This window comes from Schistocerca americana, chromosome 6, assembly GCF_021461395.2.
Source record: "Schistocerca americana isolate TAMUIC-IGC-003095 chromosome 6, iqSchAmer2.1, whole genome shotgun sequence".
NCBI classification, from domain to species: domain Eukaryota; kingdom Metazoa; phylum Arthropoda; class Insecta; order Orthoptera; family Acrididae; genus Schistocerca; species Schistocerca americana.
In genome coordinates, this window is record NC_060124.1 from 419587518 (window position 1) to 419607257 (window position 19740).

The 19740-nt window shown below is 44.2% G+C and overlaps 1 protein-coding gene across 1 annotated transcript in view; it reads left to right on the forward strand.

Annotated features, from left to right (window-relative positions):
* Positions 1-19358, forward strand: part of LOC124620180 — an 83051-nt gene extending 63693 nt beyond the window's left edge. Inside the window, exons 2-3 of the mRNA XM_047146850.1 lie at positions 18982-19139; positions 19272-19358. Of these exons, the coding sequence (XP_047002806.1) occupies positions 18982-19139; positions 19272-19358 (245 nt within the window). The remainder of the gene's footprint in view (positions 1-18981; positions 19140-19271) is intronic.
* Positions 19359-19740: the final 382 nt, after the last annotated feature.

Below are 19740 nucleotides of genomic sequence, written 5' to 3' on the forward strand. Positions count from 1 at the left end.
GCAGAATAAATAAAAACGAAAACCCACTGATGATGGCACAGTGGTTCCGAAACATGTTTGGGTACTGAGAAAAAAAAAACTGGTGGACCTCACATCCAATACTTCAATAAAATTGAAAGGCACAAAAGCAGCAAAGTGTTACGGACTTGCAAATGTTCATCCATAACATGCCGAAGCAAAGCATACAGAAGAACGCCTTCCCAACTTGACACCAACTAAAGGCGCTTAGCGTAGATCGTATTCCACCTTAGTGATTCATCACAATGCATTCGCCCAGTACGGTTACAATGACCAAGTGAAATCTGTGCAACGAGGAACTTCCTTCACGCTCACTCTCTCTCTCTCTCTCTCTCTCTCTCTCTCTCTCTCTCTCCTCTCACTCTTCATTTAAGGCCCTACCCGACGGCTCTATAACAAGCAACAACATTGCTCGCCTTTCCACTGCTGTCTGCTAGAAGTATTATACTTCAGTATCATCTCGCGTCTGCTGAAAAATCAGCTTCGACGAAGCTGTAATCCGCTCGGTGGTGAACCGTCACATTTGCTTGCACGTCCGCAACTGTCTCCACCGGGCCGCGCTTTTTTCCTTTAAAGTGTGGGCCTGCATGCGCGCCACCGCGCGGTGAGCGATGCATCGCGGGTCGATAGCAAGACCCTCTGCAACCGACTACGGACCCTCTCAAGAGGATATATAGGGTGAACCAAAACTCCACGGACAAACTTTCACAGGTTATTCCGGGACACCTTCTGTTGCGTCTAGGAATCCTGCATATTCGGTTCGCTAGACAAACAACCAAACAACTTGTATTAATGAGTTTTATTACATCAAGACGATTACAATACTTAACTGTGATAGATGTGTCGCAAGCAGTAGGCGACATACAAAATAATCAGTCTTCACCAGAACAGACAAACACTTGTCTGTGCTACGTATAGATTTGCTAATGATAGTCTACGATGCGGCGACTAACAGAGTGGCTAACGTTGGAACTGCTATCGAAGTGGGCTGCCACCAGTAGGACGCGGTGCTTAGGTCCTCTTCACTTAAGGATCGCTGCTGTCGCATTGTCGTCCTGGAGGGATGTCAGCGTGCGATTGGCTGACCTGTTCTCTGTCGTTCCCGACTGGCGTGCGGGCGCTGACTTTACGCTGTACGACCTGAATATTTTGGCATAAGGGACTTACGGTCTCCGCCAGCTCGTTCAGAGTTATTGCATTTAGTTTGTTTTCTTGGCTCAACTAAATCTGCATCTGTATTGCAATGGAAACAGCGTGCAACAGTGTAGGTATCAACGGTATGCGCTGGGTGTCTTGTTTCCATTCGCTCACGGTACCTACTGTTAACAACAGTAGTACCTTTACTCTTCATTTTCAGGCTTCTATTCAATCTTGCGTTGGTTTTTCCGCCAACGTTAGTTGTAACTTAACAGCGATAGACAGCTGTATGGATAGGCTTACTAATGAAAAGTTGGCCGATAAGTATTTCGTGTACGGGTTCACTGAATTCAGTGTAAAAGCGGCACAACTACGCTATGCTCAGCTATTCGCTCTATGGACGGCGAACACGCCACAGTACAGTGTTCCGTCCAAGGGTTGTTCCATTACTCTGTGTTGAGTGGTGTACGTTCTGGTTATTACATATTAAAAGTTCTTCACTGATGTGAAAGTATTTTCTCAGAAAAAATGGCGATTGTGGCAACATACCGAAGAAATCAGTTACTCTGTAACGAGCCGGTCTAGACTTCGGGTCCTTCATACCAAAATACTCAGAAGGTATCGATGAACATCTGAATATTTGTCGGTGGAGTTACGCTTCACGCTGTATATGGATTTCAGTTTGATTTACTTCAGAACGCAGTTTTGTTACACTCAGAACTAATATGCCAACGACTCATGGATAAGACCGAAAGAGAGACTGATATTGTGACCTTGTAGGGCAAAATCAGGGTATCAGTATTGCTGCCTGGATAGCAATTATGCACCGTTTACGTACATATCGTTCCCCTTTTGAACTGAATTGCCAGACGAATACATTCTGTCGGCGTTGACGGCTCATGACAGGGTTCTTCAAATAAAACAGAGAAGTGGCCAACGAGTACCAACTTAAATGTTTGTATGTGTTCGAGCGGGCCTTAATGATGTAGATGTCTCGCTTTACATTGATGTTAAAGATTCTCTGGCTCTGGCCGTATATGAGAGTCTTCCCGAAAGACGTCGGTGCGGTACGTGGAAAAATTCGTCACATGCAGCTCCAATGCATTCGCATGCGTAGTCCAACTACAAACAGCCATAACCATAGAAGACACACGCAAAGTAAGGTAACCAACGTATCCTGCCGTGTCTACCAATTAAGTCAAATTAGTAAAGTTGGCTAGCAACACGTTAGAACAAGGAAACATCGACCAAATCCAAAGCCGCGGGAGCGCAGAAAATTTAGCACAGAATACCACGCCCACAGCCAAACAGCGTAGTACAGAGACAGAAGAGTCAATGACACAATCACCTTCGTTCCAATTGCAACCGCATTTATAGCCGGGAGAATTCCAGCTAACACTTAAGAACGTCATGAACAGTCACACAACCGCAAGAATCTCCTTTTTTTGACGAGGGTTACACAGAAAGGAATTCCCCGCATTTTTTTTTCTCAGCCGAAAACAATGCTACGAATTCGAAACGTTATGTGTTGTATGTATTATTTAAAGTCTCCTGAGTGAGTGCGCCAAGTTTCCGTCACTTCCGACAGATAGCGAAGCTGCAGGAAAGTTTCAAAATGGCGTCTGTTGGTGATGTACGTTACAAGCATTGAATTTCTCACTGCAGGGAAGAAATTGTGTGGAATATTCACAAACGCTTATGCAAAGTCTATGGGGCGTCTGCTGTCGACATAAGTGCAGTTAGTGACAGGACACGGAGTGTGAGGTCATCAGAAGGCGGTCGGCGCAACTCCATGGTTTGCGGCGGTCGGGGAGACGATCCACAGCTGTCACACCTGAAATGTTGCAGCGAGCTGATGATGTCATTTCCCATTAAAGGATGCCATTCGTGGAAGACATTCTGAAGACGGTGAGGAGGCGATTCACACAGTGAAGCACTGGCTCCGCCACCTGGAAAATGGTTCACATGGCTCTGAGCACTAAGGGACAGAACATCTGAGGTCATCAGTCCCCTTGAACTTAGAACTACTTAAACCTAACTAACCTATGGACATCACACACATCCATGCCCGAGGCAGGATTCGAACTTGCGACCGTAGCGGTCGCGCGGTTCCAGAATGAAGCGCCTAGAACCGCTCGGTCACAGCAGCCGGCCCACCACCTGGACAAGGATTGATACCGACAGGGCATTCACGCTCTTGTTTCCCACTGGAGGAAGGCCATAGAACGAGATGAAAAAAATAGGATGTGTAGATGAAACACCATTCTTTCGAGTGTGAAATTCTCATTACGTTCAATAAAGAACTGTTGAAGAAAAAAATGCGGTGCATTACTTTCTGGGCAACCGTCGAATGACATTACCGGTTTTGGTCTGTTTTAGATCATCTTCAGACCTACCACCATGATGGTAGACGGTGGCAGTGAAAGGAGCCGGCGCTATGTCTCCACGAACGCTAGCTGCTCAGTGATAGGCCTGAAGATGGTCTAAAACAGACCAAAACCAGTAACCTCGTATAAAAAGCAGTTTCTTGCGGTTGTGGCCGTTCTCGTTCATTCATAAGTATTAATAAAACCCCTGTTTTCCAAGACACAGGTACACATGATTCCCGCTGCATCACCAACTAATGATAACTTTCCACTAACGACGGAAAGGTAAAAGTGTGCAATCTCCCACAAGCATAAAACGAAGTCATTGGACAGTCTGTAAAACACTACGTCTTTATCTCAACAGGCTACTCACCAGAGACAGTAGAGAGATAATCGAATCTTGGCTTCACAATGGATCTGAGCACTATGGGACTTAACATCTGAGGTCATCAGAACTACTTCGAACTACTTAAACCTAACTAACCTAAGGGCATCACAAACATCCATGCCCGAGAAAAATAAATAAAAAAATTAAAAAAATAAAAAAATTAGGAAATCATGCAGAAAAACAAACCGGAGATTTTCCGAGATTTAAAAACGATACCAAGGCGAATGGAGCTGTAAACCCGCTAGCTGAAACACGAACTGTAAATGAAATTGCACTCCCTGCAGCCGGCCGTTGTGGCTGAGCGGTTCTAGGCGCTTCAGTCTAGAACCGTGCGATCGCTACGGTCGCAGATTCGAATGCTGCCTCGGGCATGGATGTGTGTGATGTCCTTAGGTTAGTTAGGTTTAAGTAGTTCTAAGTTCTAGGGAACTGATGACATCAGATGTTAAGTCCCATAGTGCTTGGAGCCATTTTAAGCATTTTGCCTCCCTGACAGTACGGCTCAAAGATACCCTGGTCTGAAGATACGTCTGCTTGACGACAGTCATAAACACACAGACGTACCGTTTAGCTACCATAAATGCAAACAGGATACCACCTAACAACAAAAATAATTATTAAAGCGTTAACTTGAAGCAGTTACCGATGTAGCGTTTTTACAGGAAGTAGGCCTTTCTGGCGTTGCGGACGCCAGCGGATTTGACTGTTGTCAGCCTCGGACTGGAAGCCTATACAGCGGTTCTGTTCAGGCAAGGGACACGGTGCACATCTAAAGCTTTTCCTTTAAATAATAGAGGGGATTTACACACAAACTGCAAAGATTTCCGTCCTTCGGGCTCAGAGAGAGAGAGAGAGAGAGAGAGAGAGAGAGAGAGAGAGAGAGAGAGAGATGATGATGATGATGATGATGATGATGATGATGATCTTTAAATCATAGCTAACCCAACTTCTGACAACTTTCGGAACACATACTATTATACGCTTACGAGACAAGTCATGGGCTACTTCCTAATATCGTGTCGGACCTCCTTTCCTTGACGTAGTGCAGTAACTCGAGGTGGCATGGACTCAACAAGTCGTTGGAGGACAATTGCAGAAATATTGAACCATGCTGCCTCTATAGCCGTTCATAATTGCGAAAGGTTTGCCGCTGCAGGATTTTCTGCACGAACTGGGGTTGGGGTTGTTTTGGGGAAGGAGACCAGACAGCGAGGTCAACGGTCTCAACGGATTAGGGAAGGACGGGGAAAGAAGTCGGCCGTGTCCTTTCAGAGGAACCATCCCGGCATTTGCCTGGAGTGATTTAGGGAAATCACGGAAAACCTAAATCAGGATGGCCGGACGCGGGATTGAACCGTCGTCCTCCCGAATGCGAGTCCAGTGCCTAACCACTGCGCCACCTCGCTCGGTGCACGAACTGGCCTCTCGATTACGTCCCATAAATACTCGATGGTATCGCCCGCGATCTAGGTGGCCAAACCATTCGCTCGCATTTTCTCGAACGTTCTTTAAAGCAGTCGCGAACAGTTGTGGCCCAATGACAAAGCGCATTGTCATCCATAAAAATTCCATCATTGTTGGGGAACATGACGTCCATGAATGGTTGCATATGGTCTCCAAATAGCCAAACATCCGGAGGACCCAATCCACTCTATGTAGACACAGCCCACACCAGATTGCATAGTGCCTTGTCGACAATTTGTGTCCACGGCTTCATGGGGTCTGCGCCACACTCGAACCTTGCCATCAGCTGTTACCAACTGAAATCAGGACTTATCTGAGCAGGCCACGGTTTTCCAGTCGTCTAGGCTCCACCCAATATGGTCACGAGCTCAGGAGAAGCACTGCAAGCGATGTCGTGCTGTCAGCAAAGGCAATAGAGTCTGTCGTCTGCTGCCATAAGCCATTAACGCCTAATTTCGCCGCCCTATCCTAAAGGATACGTTCGTCGTACGTCTCACATTGATTTCTGCGGTATTTCATGCAGTGTTGCTTGTCTGTTAGCACTGACACCTCTATGCAAACGCCGCTGCTCTCGGTCGTTAAGTGAAGGCCGTCCATGGTGAGATGGAATGCCTGAAACTTGGTATTCTCAGCACACTGTTGACACTCTGGATCGCGGAATATTGAACTCCCTAACGATTTCCGAAATGAAGTGTCCCCTGCATCTAGCTTGAACTACCATTCCTCGATTAAAGTCAGTTAATTCTTGTCGTGCTGCCGTAATCACGCCGGAATCTGTTTCACATGGATCACCTGAGAACAAATGACAGCTCTGTCAACACATTACCATTTTATACCATGTGTACAAAGTGTTACCGCCATACTTACATGTTGTTGTTGTTGTTGTTGTCTTCAGTCCTTAGACCGGTTTGATGCAGCTCTCCATGATACTCTATCCTGTGCAAGCTTCTTCATCTCCCAGTACTTACTGCAACCTACATCCTTCTGAATCTGCTTAGTGTATTCATCTCTTGGTCTCCCTTACATGTGCATATCAAAATTCCATGACTTCTGTCAGCTCATTGTATGGTAGTGAAACGAGGACTGGGAGAAAACCGGAATAGAACATAATTGAAGCGTTTTGAGATGTGGTACTACAGAAGCATGTTGAAAGTCGGGTGGACTGATAATATTAGAAATTAGGAGTTTCTCCGCTGAATCGGCGAGAAACGGAACTTAAGGAATACACTGACAGGAAGGAGGGGACATCTGTTAAAACTTCAGAAAAGAACTTCCATGGTATTAGAGGAAGTAGTAGAGAGTAAAAATTGCAGGGGAAGATAGATTTTCGAATCTATCCAAAAAATAATTAAGGATGTAGGTTTTTCACCCTACATCTGCTACTCTGAGATAGAGAAGTTGGCAGAAGAATTCGCTGTGGGCGACATAAAACTATTAGAGGAAGATTCTTCGTCCGCAGCTCGTAGTCGTGCGGTAGCGTTCTCGCTTCCCACGCCCGGGTTCCCGGGTTCGATTCCCGGCTGGGCCAGGGATTTTCTCTGCCTCGTGATGACTGGGTGTTGTGTGATGTCCTTAGGTTAATAGGGTTTAAGTAGTTCTAAGTTGTTGTAGGGGACTGATGACCATAGATGTTAAATCCCATAGTGCTCAGAGCCATTTGAACCATTTTTTGAAGATTCTTCATTAGCTATGCAGTCTACGTTCCAACAGTTTAATGTGTGCGTTTTGCTTCCACAGAAAACCCCTCTACTAATACCTTCGTGACACTTAAATTTGCGTTCGATGTTAACAAAGTTCTCTTTTTCAGAAATGCTTTCCTTGCTATTGCCAGTTTCCGTTTTATTCCTGTCTACATCGGCCATCGTCTGTTATCTTGTTGTCTAAATAACAATACTCATTTACTATTTCTAGTGTCTCACAATGTAATCCTAAGAGCATTCCATTGACCTTGCTTTACTTGCATTGATATTCGTGTTATAATCCCAAATCAGTACACCAGCCACTAGATTCAACTGATTTTCCAAGTCCTTTGTCGTCTTTTAAAAAATTACAATGTCTTCGGCGAGCCTCAGAGCTTCAATTATCTGACCTAATTTCTTTTTTGTTCCCTTTACTGTTTGCTTAAAGTACATAGTGAATAACATCGTTGATACGCTGCACCCTTGTCCTACTCCCTTCCCAAGTATTGCTTGCCTTTCATGACTTTCGATTCTTTACTGTTGAAGATTTTATTAAAAACCTTTATTTCTCCATCATCGCAATCTGGAGGTGATTACTAGTTTCAAGCGGTCATCTTCAGACGAGGATACACATATGCGGTGTCTAAATCAAGAGAATAGAATTTAGAAACCGCACTTTTGTATTCTGTTCTGAAGACGACCGTTTAAGCGGTTGAAACTAGTAATCACTGTTCTCTATTTTGCAGTCTTGGGCAAATTTTTGATAAAATCTGCAACTGTCAAGTTTACAGATACCTATCTTCGCTCTCCACTTTCAGGTAATTTTCTTTCGATTCTTATAACTGCAGTTAAGTTTCTGTACGAATTGTAGATTTCTATCCCTGTGGTTTTCCCCCCCGCTACCTTCGTAATTTTTAATAAATTAAAGGTTAACTTTGTTACAAGGTGAAATAAGAAACTAATTTTCCAGTTTTTCGAATACCTGGCCGCTCGAAGTCCGTCTGCACATGTAAGGAACTCAAAATGAAACCTATTGTCGGGATAGCCGATACAGATACCCAAACGGGTAAATTACGTCAGTCGCTCGATTTAGTCATGAATATAGCACTGACGCAATTGGCAGCTGTAAAGATATGAATTATGTAAATTTTTGGAATGAGGTGGCAACCCAGGGATTCTTGGCGATTAGCCAAAATGACGATAGCTTAAGTTATGTGTTTACGTACCAACATAGACACGAAGAATATTTTTTCTGAGATTCTGCCATGCTGTCCAGTTATTTATCGATGATTGAGTTGGCACTGAATAGTCCAGTTAATTTTTAGCGCTCGCTGTTGTTCTTGATGATGTGCGCTTGCAAAGTTGGACGACTGCTGACCGAGCGAGGTGGCGCAGTGGTTAGCACACTGGACTCGCATTCGGGAGGACGACGGTTCAATCCCGCGTCCGGCCATCCTGATTTAGGTTTTCCGTGATTTCCCTAAATCGCTCCAGGCAAATGCCGGGATGGTTCCTCTGAAAGGGCACGGCCGACTTCCTTCCCTGTCCTTCCCTAATCCGATGAGACCGATGACCTCGCTGTTTGGTCTCTTTCCCAAAAACCAACCAACCAACCAACGACTGCTGAATAACCAATGACACTGGAAATTTTATGTAAAATGTCTCCAGACAGCCGACGTTATACATTGTATTATGGTTCTGTACCACAATCGACGAAAACGGAAACCTTATAGAATCACTTTGTTGTCCGTCTCTGTGTCTGTTGTTTGGACCTCTTTCTATCAAGGACGGGTAGCGGTATTGAGTTGCAGTTTATGCCAAATACTAAGATCTAAGATTCCATGGCAGCGTAAACGAGTTTAAGCTTCTAAGTCATTGCTATCAAAAGATACGGGCATTTAAATCAAATATTTTCATATTCACACAGCTACAGATGAACTGTCTACAGATATAATTAAATTTGTACGGAACCGTCAGAGCGCGCGAGTACTACACACACTTATCCGGTTTTTTATGTATTTTAACTTGTTTTGAAGGTTCTCCTCACATTCTATCTCAAAACTAGTTAAGCGTTAAGTAAATGGTATAATAGTGGCAGTTTCAGATATATCAATATTGTATAAAATCTCCAAAATGTAATCAGTGACGTGACACAATTCCAGTGTCATCTTCACAATGTTTTAGATTCTAAAAGTACAGCGTCGTAAGGAGTCTCCAGTTTTGGCCTGTGATCACCGCTATAAGCATTTTACGAATAAACTTGTAGAAATTTAAACGGAAAGCATGGGTCGCATGCGATACATAATTGATCTATGAACAGTTCAGCTCCTTACTGTTATGTATTGCACGCGCACCACGTTTTTCGTTTTAAATCCTCCAAGCATTTTCATAGCTGTTAAAAATTCACAAGCACAAATTTACAGGACTATCTGTTTGGGGTTAGGAATTGTATGGGGCTAGAAGAAATAATTTTATACTTTTTAGTCCGTTGTAATCATTTGTTCGTCTGTACGTGTATTTCATCTGCAAATTTCCGTCCCTTTCGGAAAATTCCCTCGTCGTGCGTCTTTCTCAGTGTCTATTAGGACTGTTAATATTTTTAAAAATATCGAGCATACCATATATCGATATTTAAATGTTACTATTATCGGCCATCGACATACCGAAAAAATTACCTATATATCACTGGAAAAATTACGGCTTACCGGCCTATAAAAATATTGGCTGCATATCGTACATACACTGCCGGTTTTAGAGCCGTTTATTTAAATATTGATTTATTATTGATATTAGCACCCTGCTTATCCCTCTTAGAGCAAGAACTGAAAGGAAAACGATGAACGTTTACGCTTGGCAGTAACCACATTGCTAACAATGGTAACTGCATGTAAGTGGCGCTATAAAAGGTGTCCCATGGGTACCTTATTCGGTTTCGTCATCCGAATTTGTCTGGAACACTTCATGTCCACTTCCATGTTTTTATTTCTGCAAACGCTAGTGAACCAGCTGCTGTAGCGTCAAAATTGCGTGGTGAAGTCAACATTTCCCCTTGCAAGTCTCCGCCCGTCACAAAGACCAGTCTTGTCATTTAGATATTTGTTCATCAGTTTCAGCAACTGCTTCTGAATAATGGTCTTGTGAAGAAATAGCACACTAGTTGTGTCAAAATTTGTTTTTTAACGCAACTGGTGTGCTATATCATCACATGGGAAATCTTATTATTTCATTCACACCGCTACAGCCAGTGCAATTGGACTACTTCTTTGTGCCAACAATACTTGCTTCACACAGTCTATAATTGCTTCACACAGTCAAAGAGAGAGACTGGACGTCATGAAAGTTCAAAAAGTAGTAAGACTTCTCCACACAGTCAAAGTAAAATTATGTTCTACTGCAATTTCAAATATTTGCCGAAAATTGCGAAACAAAATATAAGACTATCGGCACTCGATATTCCCATTTATAAATCGATATATCGACGACATAAATTATATTGAAGAAATATCAATATGCGAGATATTTTTATTTTATGCATCTCTAGTCTCTATAGCAACAGCAGCTTAAACATGGATAGTATCCAGCGGAGCTTGTTCGTGCGGACGGTTTCGTACCATTCTGCAGCTATCGCACAAATGTGGAATAGAGAAGCCAGATCATTGTTCAGAAAACGATTAATTCTACTGAAGAGAAATACGAAGAGGCTTCTGCGGATGACTTGCCGAAATAAAACATCTAATAAAAAACTGTAAACTATTGCAGCACTGCCGGCCGGTGTGGCCGTGATGTTCTAGGCGCTTCAATCTGGAACCGCATGACCGCTACGGTCACAGGTTCGAATCCTGCCTCGGGCGTGGATGTGTGTGATGTCCTTAGGTTAGTTAGGTTTAAGTAGTTCTAAGTTCTAGGGGACTGATGACCTCAGATGTTAAGTCCCACAATGCTCAGAGCCATATGAACCATTTTTTTTATTGCAGCACTGCCCGGAAAAATGCCATTATAACTTCGTACATCTAATCAGTTTCTCTAGTAACCCTATCAGCATTCCTCCCCATATGTTGCGCTTAGCATATTACATCCTTATCAGTATGTTATCTCCTTATTGTTAGCGCTACCGCTAATATCTCCTGAGGCTTATTTCATAGCGAGGGGGCGGTGTCAGATCGCTTGCTGAACTGAGACAACCGAGGACAATATTTCATCTGGGAAAAGAAGTAAGTGGTGGCAAGTATTAGCTTAACCTTGAATCAGGTGCGCCTATCCGTGTAGAAACATTAACGCCTCTTGATTTTTATTGTTTGCTAGATTTGCTTCTCTGTGCTATCATGGGAGTATATGTTTCTTGCTAGCATTTTGCCCGTGGCTTCGCCCGCTTACAAGTATGTCACATACATTCACACATATATATTTCACATACATTTGATATATTTCACACATAAAGGGCTTTTCAAAAAGAAGGAACATATTTCAAACATTCATTGTTTCCAAACTACAAAAGATAGAAACACAATTCCAACATTCCTGGAAAGAGGAAAGTTTAAATTTTTATGCATTCAGTGTGAGTACCATGTGTTATACTACAGATATCAAGACGGTGGCTCATTTAGTGCCAAACACAAAGCAGCTGGACTCTCGTTTTCGAATTCACAGTTTCAACAATGCGATGTCACAGACTTTAAAGAGTGTGAGGCATAGGGGAGAGAAAAACGTGGTCTTTTACGTAACCCCGCAGATAAAAGCCACAAGGTGTGACGTCTGGAGACCTGGGAGGCCACCAGCGATGAAGTTCATCTTCTGCTCCTCTCTTCCAATCCAACGTCCTGGAATGGTGCCATTCAGGTAAAGTCGGACATGCTTAGAGAAATGAGGCGGGCAGCATCTTCAATGAATACGAAGTAATCTGTATCATCAAATTGATATTTAGATAGGTTAGTTCTGTGATAGTTTTCTCCATGAAGAAGAAAGCAACAGCGCCATTGCGACTGTGATTGGTACCTCTACGCAGACTGTTCAAATTTTAAACTGTTGCCTGTAAAGGAGCTTTATAGTTATGGTGCTACCATTTGTAATTTGGAAGACATAAATGTTTGAAATATGTTACTTCTTGTAACCTCCCAACAGTTTAATCCCGTAACCTCGCAATAAAAATTTGACTAACCTCGCAAAGAAAATGCGTCTCGTATATAGCCTTTCAATAATTAACAGAGTGTGAATCTAAACTGGAAAATCTAAACGTCAGCAATGCTGCGTCATGGCCCTGAGAAGTCATTCTGAATAAACTGAAGATTCCTACCTCAATGAAGTCGCCGGATAACGCGTATATATCTGCTCCTATAACAAATTTTTCTGGCGCAGCCCAGTGCAATGCTGGTCACTAGAGTTTGTTGCAATGCTGGCCACTAGATTTTGTTATGTATGAACGACAACTGATTTTATTTACGATAATTGGCATGACGATGGATAGGAGGAATTAGTAAAAACTTTAAATTCAGATGAATGACTGTCAAAAGTTATCTTTATAAGAAAGGTTATTATTGAAAAATTATTGAAAATTATTTACATGTGACTTTGATATAACAATAGTACAAAATGAGTTGTTGCAAATTACATATGCCCGCGGCAATAAATAATAATAATTTTTGCTTTTACCTTATACTACATCGCTCAGGCACCGCCATCGTTCTCCACGACAGGTCTTCGTAATTCCATACAGGACACAAGTGCTTTCTGTGAAATATACAACTCGACAACTGCTGTCTAAGAGCGACCTGACCCAACCGCCCGACTGCGAGCTACTACCCCAACTGCTGCCGACACTGCTCTCGCCGACACTACTCTCTGGTCAGCGATTCTATTGTAGCATACATATCGCAGGCAGCGCGTGAGCAATCCATCGAAATTACATCTGCTCGAGTGCGCTAACAATAAATTCCTTAGTCATAGACCTCTTACATTCTTTTCAATAGTCTTATATTTGTACTCATAATTTCGCCGCGAACTTTCATCTAAATTCTAAGGAAACTTTTAATTCTGCCGGTAACCGTTTGCTGTACACAGTCCATCCCTTAGTGCAACTGGATCAAGAAAGCTTCCACTTCCTTACTCTTAATGGGGCCACCGTGATGTTCATGTGGGTTCCTGGTCACGCTGGTCTGACGGGGAACGAGACTGCTGACGCTGCTGCCATGACTGAAGCTCTCGTACCCTCGGCCCGCTAGTTCTTCCATTCCTTTCAGATGATCTCAGTCTGTCAGCAGGTGGTGTGACTTTGGCATCACCACCGGTCTTCCCTTCATGGCAACAATCTCCGGGGAATTAAACCTCTTCCAGCGGCTTGGCCGACCTCCTACCGGACCTCTCGCCACTAGGAGGTCATTTTAGCTAGGTACCGTACTAGGCACTTTTTTTTAGCCATCGCCATTTGTTAAGTAGTGATCCCCCACCACGTTGTACTCATTGTCATCAACATTTGACTGTACGCCATTTCCTGACCGACTGCCTTTTTTTTAACCTTACTGTTATGTACATAGTTCCGCGTAGTCAGCGCGTACACAATTTTCCCAATAGAGCGCGCCCGCTAAGCACAACAGCGCAGGCACAGCGCTCGTCCGTCTCCGCACTACGAGATGGCGCTGTCTTAGAGACGGACCAAATTCTGCTTCCGCCGATCCGTGTATTAATATGTAACGCAGCCAATGAGATTGCTGTTAACGTAGAAGCTTTTCTCCTCGCGGATCACACTCGCGCAGTGATACCTGAACGCTCGAGGTATTATAACGAGTGTACAGACCTCCGATGAGTCACTCTGCATTTGTTCAAATGGCTCTGAGCACTATGCGACTTAACTTCCGAGGTCATCAGTCGCCTAGAACTTACAACTAATTAAACCTAACTAACCTAAGGATATCACACACATCCATGCCCGACGCAGGATTCGAACCTGCGACCATAGCGGTCGCTCGATTCTACACTGAAGCGCCTAGAACCGCACGGCCACTCCGGCCGGCAGTCTGCATTTGTCTGTACCAGTCTGCATTTGTCTGTACCAGTCTATAGTCAAGTTTCAATCTGCGCCTTATAAGATTATCATATTCCTGTACATAGCCATGAAGATAAATGTATTGACACTTTGTCAAGTATCAGAGATATGTGAGAATAAGATTAACGTACCAAGACCAAAGGAACTTCAGATTGTCAATTGTAAATAGCATCCAGAATCAAGTTAAGTAATTTTATGTTGTTATTATTTTAATAAATGTGTGTGAAAATTAATCAAGTTCTGTTTAAAGTTGGTCACCGTCAATCTGCTACTCTAAGCGTGCAAGGGGCATTTCTATCGTCTGACCTAACGGCAGGAGATGAACACGCCACAAGACCAGGAGACATATTGCTGACTCTCGCCTACTTCCTTAGAGCGACAAGCCAAATAATCTGATGGTGTGTGTATCGAAGGTCTTCAGTACGCACACCACACTTACGTTATAAAGTATGTTTACCGTCTGAAAATGGTTCAAATGGCTCTGAGCACTATGGGACTTAACATCGGTGGTCATCAGTCCCCTAGAACTTAGAACTACTTAAACCTAACTAACCTAAGGACATCACACACATCCATGCCCGAGGCAGGATTCGAACCTGCGACCGGAGCGGTCACGCGGTTCCAGACTGAAGCGCCTTTAACCGCACGGCCACACCGGCCGGCTTACCGTCTGAGTTATAGGCCGTTTTAACGAGGGACGCGTGGGCTGTCGACCGCGTTTTACTTTTTCCCCGTCGTAGGAATATGGCGAAGGATATTTAAGCTTTAGTTCGGGACCTCCGTTGTCTCTACGGAGTATTTTGTGAACCTTTCTCCAAGAGGAAGTCGTCCTTTGCTCTCTTTCCTTCCGTCGATCGCGCTTACCGTGTAGTCCCTTTTAACTACTTTTTCGTCTTAGTGTTCTAAGGTTCTGACAAGGCCGCGTATGACTTTGGTTGTTTTTGCGCCCTAAAACAAAAACAAAAAGACAAGTTTCACGGGAATCTCCCATATCCGTAAGGTTGATCAGGTTCCGATCAAACAAACGCAGCGCAGCGCCTAAGGTTCACAGCCACCACACAGGTGGTGCTGTTCCAGACCCTGCTCCTGTGCTTTTTTCCTCAATTTCATCGTAAAGAACATCATTACAAAGTAAATGTGTTGCAAAATTATTCGAAGACAGGCGTTATCGCCGTAGTAATTTCATTAATAAATCAATCATTACAGCCGGCCGAAGTGGCCGTGCGGTTAAAGGCGCTGCAGTCTGGAACAGCAAGACCGCTACGGTCGCAGGTTCGAATCCTGCCTCGGGCATGGATGTTTGTGATGTCCTTAGGTTAGTTAGGTTTAACTAGTTCTAAGTTCTAGGGGACTAATGACCTCAGCAGTTGAGTCCCATAGTGCTCAGAGCCATTTGAACCATTTTCAATCATTACAGTAAACGTTCTTCTAATGTTTATTCCGTTTGTTACACAGTAGATAACACAACTATGTTACTCGCTGTCGCTCGCTGTCTTAGAACAGAATACCGGATGGTATTTGTCGTAGACGCAACCGAAACGCAAATTCGTTCAACACGGAGCACATCACCGAGTACATTTCATGAAAGCCACTGCGTTACAGGCAAACAGATTTTACGGAAGCGTTACTGGAAAACACAGTTCGTTTAAATTAAAAAATATTGTTCTTTCTTCGTACAACGCCGATGATAACCACACGTATTTGATATTTCCTGTGAAAGCAGGAGCGCTAATTTGATGCAGAATTAAATAATCTGTTTTTACAGAATTTTCCCTCGAAGCGATGTATGGATTAATTTTTACCAAGTCTGGAGCATTTACAAGTTCATTCGTGAACATTTTAATCTGCCTGCCCGCATCTCGTGGTCGTGCGGTAGCGTTCTCGCTTCCCACGCCCGGGTTCCCGGGTTCGATTCCCGGCGGGGTCAGGGATTTTCTCTGCCTCGTGATGGCTGGGTGTTGTGTGCTGTCCTTAGGTTAGTTAGGTTTAAGTAGTTCTAAGTTCTAGGGGACTGATGACCATAGATGTTAAGTCCCATAGTGCTCAGAGCCATTTGAACCATTTTTTAATCTGCCTGTAAAAATAAACAACACTGGTTTGACAAAGTGAAGTATATGTGCGTGGTATAGTTTTTAAATAATTGTGTTTAACATAATGATAACTTGTACCAAGAAACTGATAAGAAGTACACAGTCAGGATTTGAACCTGTGTCGCCGGTGTGATAGCGGTAGACCTTAGCCGCTGCGCTACGCTCTCTTGATGAGGAAACCCCATTAATTTTAGCGGCACAGGAGGTGCACATAATTTTCTCGGAAATTAGGGGCCATCGCATAATAAGCCGCTAGCCGGGTACTCAAGACAGGTCCCTCTAAAACAGTGTTTCCCAACCTACTGTTAGACCACTACCCCTGCGTGGGATCAGATATTATTTAATACCTCCTCCCTCCTACACGACTCCCACCCCTCAACCGCTTCCCCCTGCCTTCATCAACTTAAACGCATAACTAAACTTCAGAATGAAAAAGAATATTCTTTGAAAACCTTCGTTTATAAAGTGATGAAAGATAAATGATATTTATATTGTGTGTGTTCGCGCGCGTGTGTGTGTGTGTGTGTGTGTGTGTGTGTGTACACACACTATAGCTGCCGTTTGCAAATCACTTGACTGCTGGACTCCTTACTTCTGAAGTGGCGGACCCCCAAGACACCAGGCTGTTAACGTTTTGTGTCTGGCCACTCTAATAACAACTGTAATGATAATAATTCTGTGTACAGCAGTACAGTGTTGTGCTGTCGATTAGCTCATAAATTTGTTTCAAAGTAAATAATGAAGCAATTTCTGATCTATTGCAGGAACTATCTGCAACTTGCAGAAAACATTTGCATCAGATGTATAGCGTCTGTTACGTATGTCTTACACTTACTTTCATAGATATACAGCTCAAACTACGTGTGTAATCGGTGGTGTATGTGAGGTGCATCGCGTGTCATGTATTAATGCTAGTAATTGAAGGAAAAGTAATTATTGATAACTTATACAATCAGTATTAAAGTGTTACAAAATTGTGATAACAGAAATGATGTTTTATAAGTAATTTAGTTTCATGACTGAAAGACAATCACAAACTTTTGGTTCTTTCACCCCTTAGAAAATCTCATTTTACCCCTCAGGGGTTAATTACCCCAGATTGGGAACCAGTGCTCTACGACATACACTATGTGCTCAAAAGTATCCGGAGACCTGACTGAATATGACTTACAAGTTCGTGGCGCCCTCCATCGGTAATGCTGGAATGCGCATAGCCTTGATGACAGCTTCCACTCTTGCAGGCATACGTTCAATGCTGGAAGGTTTCTTGGGGAATGGCAGCCCATTGTTCGAGTGGTGCACTGAGGAGAGGTATCGATGTCGGTCGCTGAGGCCTGGCACGAAGTCGGCGTTCCAAAATATGTCAAAGGTGTTCTATACGATTCAGGTCAGGACTATGTGCAGGCCAGTCCATTACAGGGACGTTACTGTCGTGTAACCACTCCGCCACAGGATGTGCATTATGAACAGGTGCTCGATCGTGTTGAAAAATGCAATCGCCATCCCCGAATTGCTCTTCGACAGTGAGAAGCAAGAAGGTGCTTAAAACATCAAGGTAGGCCTATGCTGTGATAGTGCCACGCAAAACGACAAGGGGTGCAAGCTCCCTCCATGAAAAACACGACCACGCAATAACACCACCGCCTCTGAATTCTACTGTTGGCACTACACACGCTGGCAGATGACGTTCACCGGGCATTCGCCATACCCATACCCTGCCATCGGATCGCCACACTGTGTACCGTGATTCGTCACTCGACACAACGTTTTTCGACTGTTCAGTCGTCCAATGTTTACTCTCCTTACACCAAGCGAGGCGTCGTTTGGCATTTAGCGGGGTGATGTGTGGCTTGTGAGCATCCGCTCGACCATGAAACCCAAGTTTTCTCACCTCCTGCCTAACTGTCATAGTACTTCAGTGGATGCTGATGCAGTCTGGAATTCCTGTGTGATGGTCTGGATAGACGTCTGCCTGTTACACATTACGACCCTCTACAACTGTCGGCAGTCTCTGTCAGTCACCAGACGAGGTCGCCCTGTACGCTTTTGTGCTGTATGTGTCCTTTGACGTTTCCACTTCAGTATCACATCGAAAACAGTAGACCTAGGGATGTTTAGGAGTGTGGAAATCTCGCGTACAGACGTATGTCACAGGTGACATCCAATCATCTGACCACGTTCGAAGTCCGCGAGTTCCGCGGAGCACCCTATTCTGCTCTCTCACGATGTCTAATGACTACTGTGGTCGCTGATACGGAATACCTGGCAGTAGGTGGCAGCACAATGCACCTAATTATTTTTGGGAGTGTCCGGATACTTTTGGTCACATAGTGTAACCGAGATCATCAAAATCCGTGATTAACAGGTGTGATGGTCCCATTGTCAGCGTAGAATACTGTAACTGAGGAATTAACAGTATATTCAAAAAAAAAAAAAAAAAAAAAAAAAAGAAAGCTGTAATAGTTCATATTATACAGCACTTAAATGTGTCCTAGACAAAATGTTTACAAATGCTTCTCAAAAGACAAGCTCATGTCTCATAACAAGAAAAACAGAAAAAAGTACCGGTGCGCATTTCTTCGTGTAATTCTAAGATCGTCCACTAGAGTGAAAGACTGAGCAGGTACACTATCCTCAGTGACGACACTCTCCCCAACAGTTGATGCCGAATGTGAAGTCATTTAAAGAAATATACAAGGCTGTCACCCCACAATAAATACAGACGTGTAACTTAAGCGTGAATTCCTAAGTAATCATTTAGAAGTAGGCGAGTGTAACGCCCAGGTGGCGTGCTCTATTACAGCGGTCGCGCAGACGCCAGTTGCTGCTGGCCCGGGAGAAACGGCGCCGTCGCCGCCGGCGGCGACGACGACGGTGACGACGACGACGACGACGTACCTGGTGACGGACTCGTGGCGGCATGTGAAGAAGCTGGCCATCACGACGCCGGGCGCCGCCGTGGCCGGGGGCGGCGCTGCCGCGGGGGCGGCTGCCGGGGGCGGCGCGGGCGCGGACTCGTCGGCGCTGATGCTGACGCCGCCCAGCCGCGAGTCCAGCTCGGAGTCCGTCTTCACGGACCCACTCACCCCGCAGGGCTTCGCCGAGACGTACAGCGCACAGGTGGGTCACCCTCTGCTGTACCGGGGCAAACCTCCGCCTAAAGGCGGTATTTCATACTAGTAAGCAGAGTTGTAAAACTATCGTTGGCTACCCTAGACTATAATACACAGATGAACCAAAACCTTGTGACCACCTGTTCAATAGTGCGTTTTTCCACTTTTCAAACAGAATAAATCAGAGTTTCTGCTTGACGTGGATTCTGAGACGACCGCTAAACCCGACGCGCAGAATAGGTGATTAGGATTATAGAAAGGGCCAAATAACGTGTCGGTCAGTTTCACTTCAAAATTTTAATTTATTGTAAAGAACTGGAAGCCAGGCGTAGCAAAGCTAATGCAGTGAGCGCTCAGTTACGATCTACTTTCTGCAAGAAGGAAGTCAGCACCAAGACTAAGTTATCTGTGCACCGTTCAATCTTTCGACCAACTTTGTTGTATGGGAG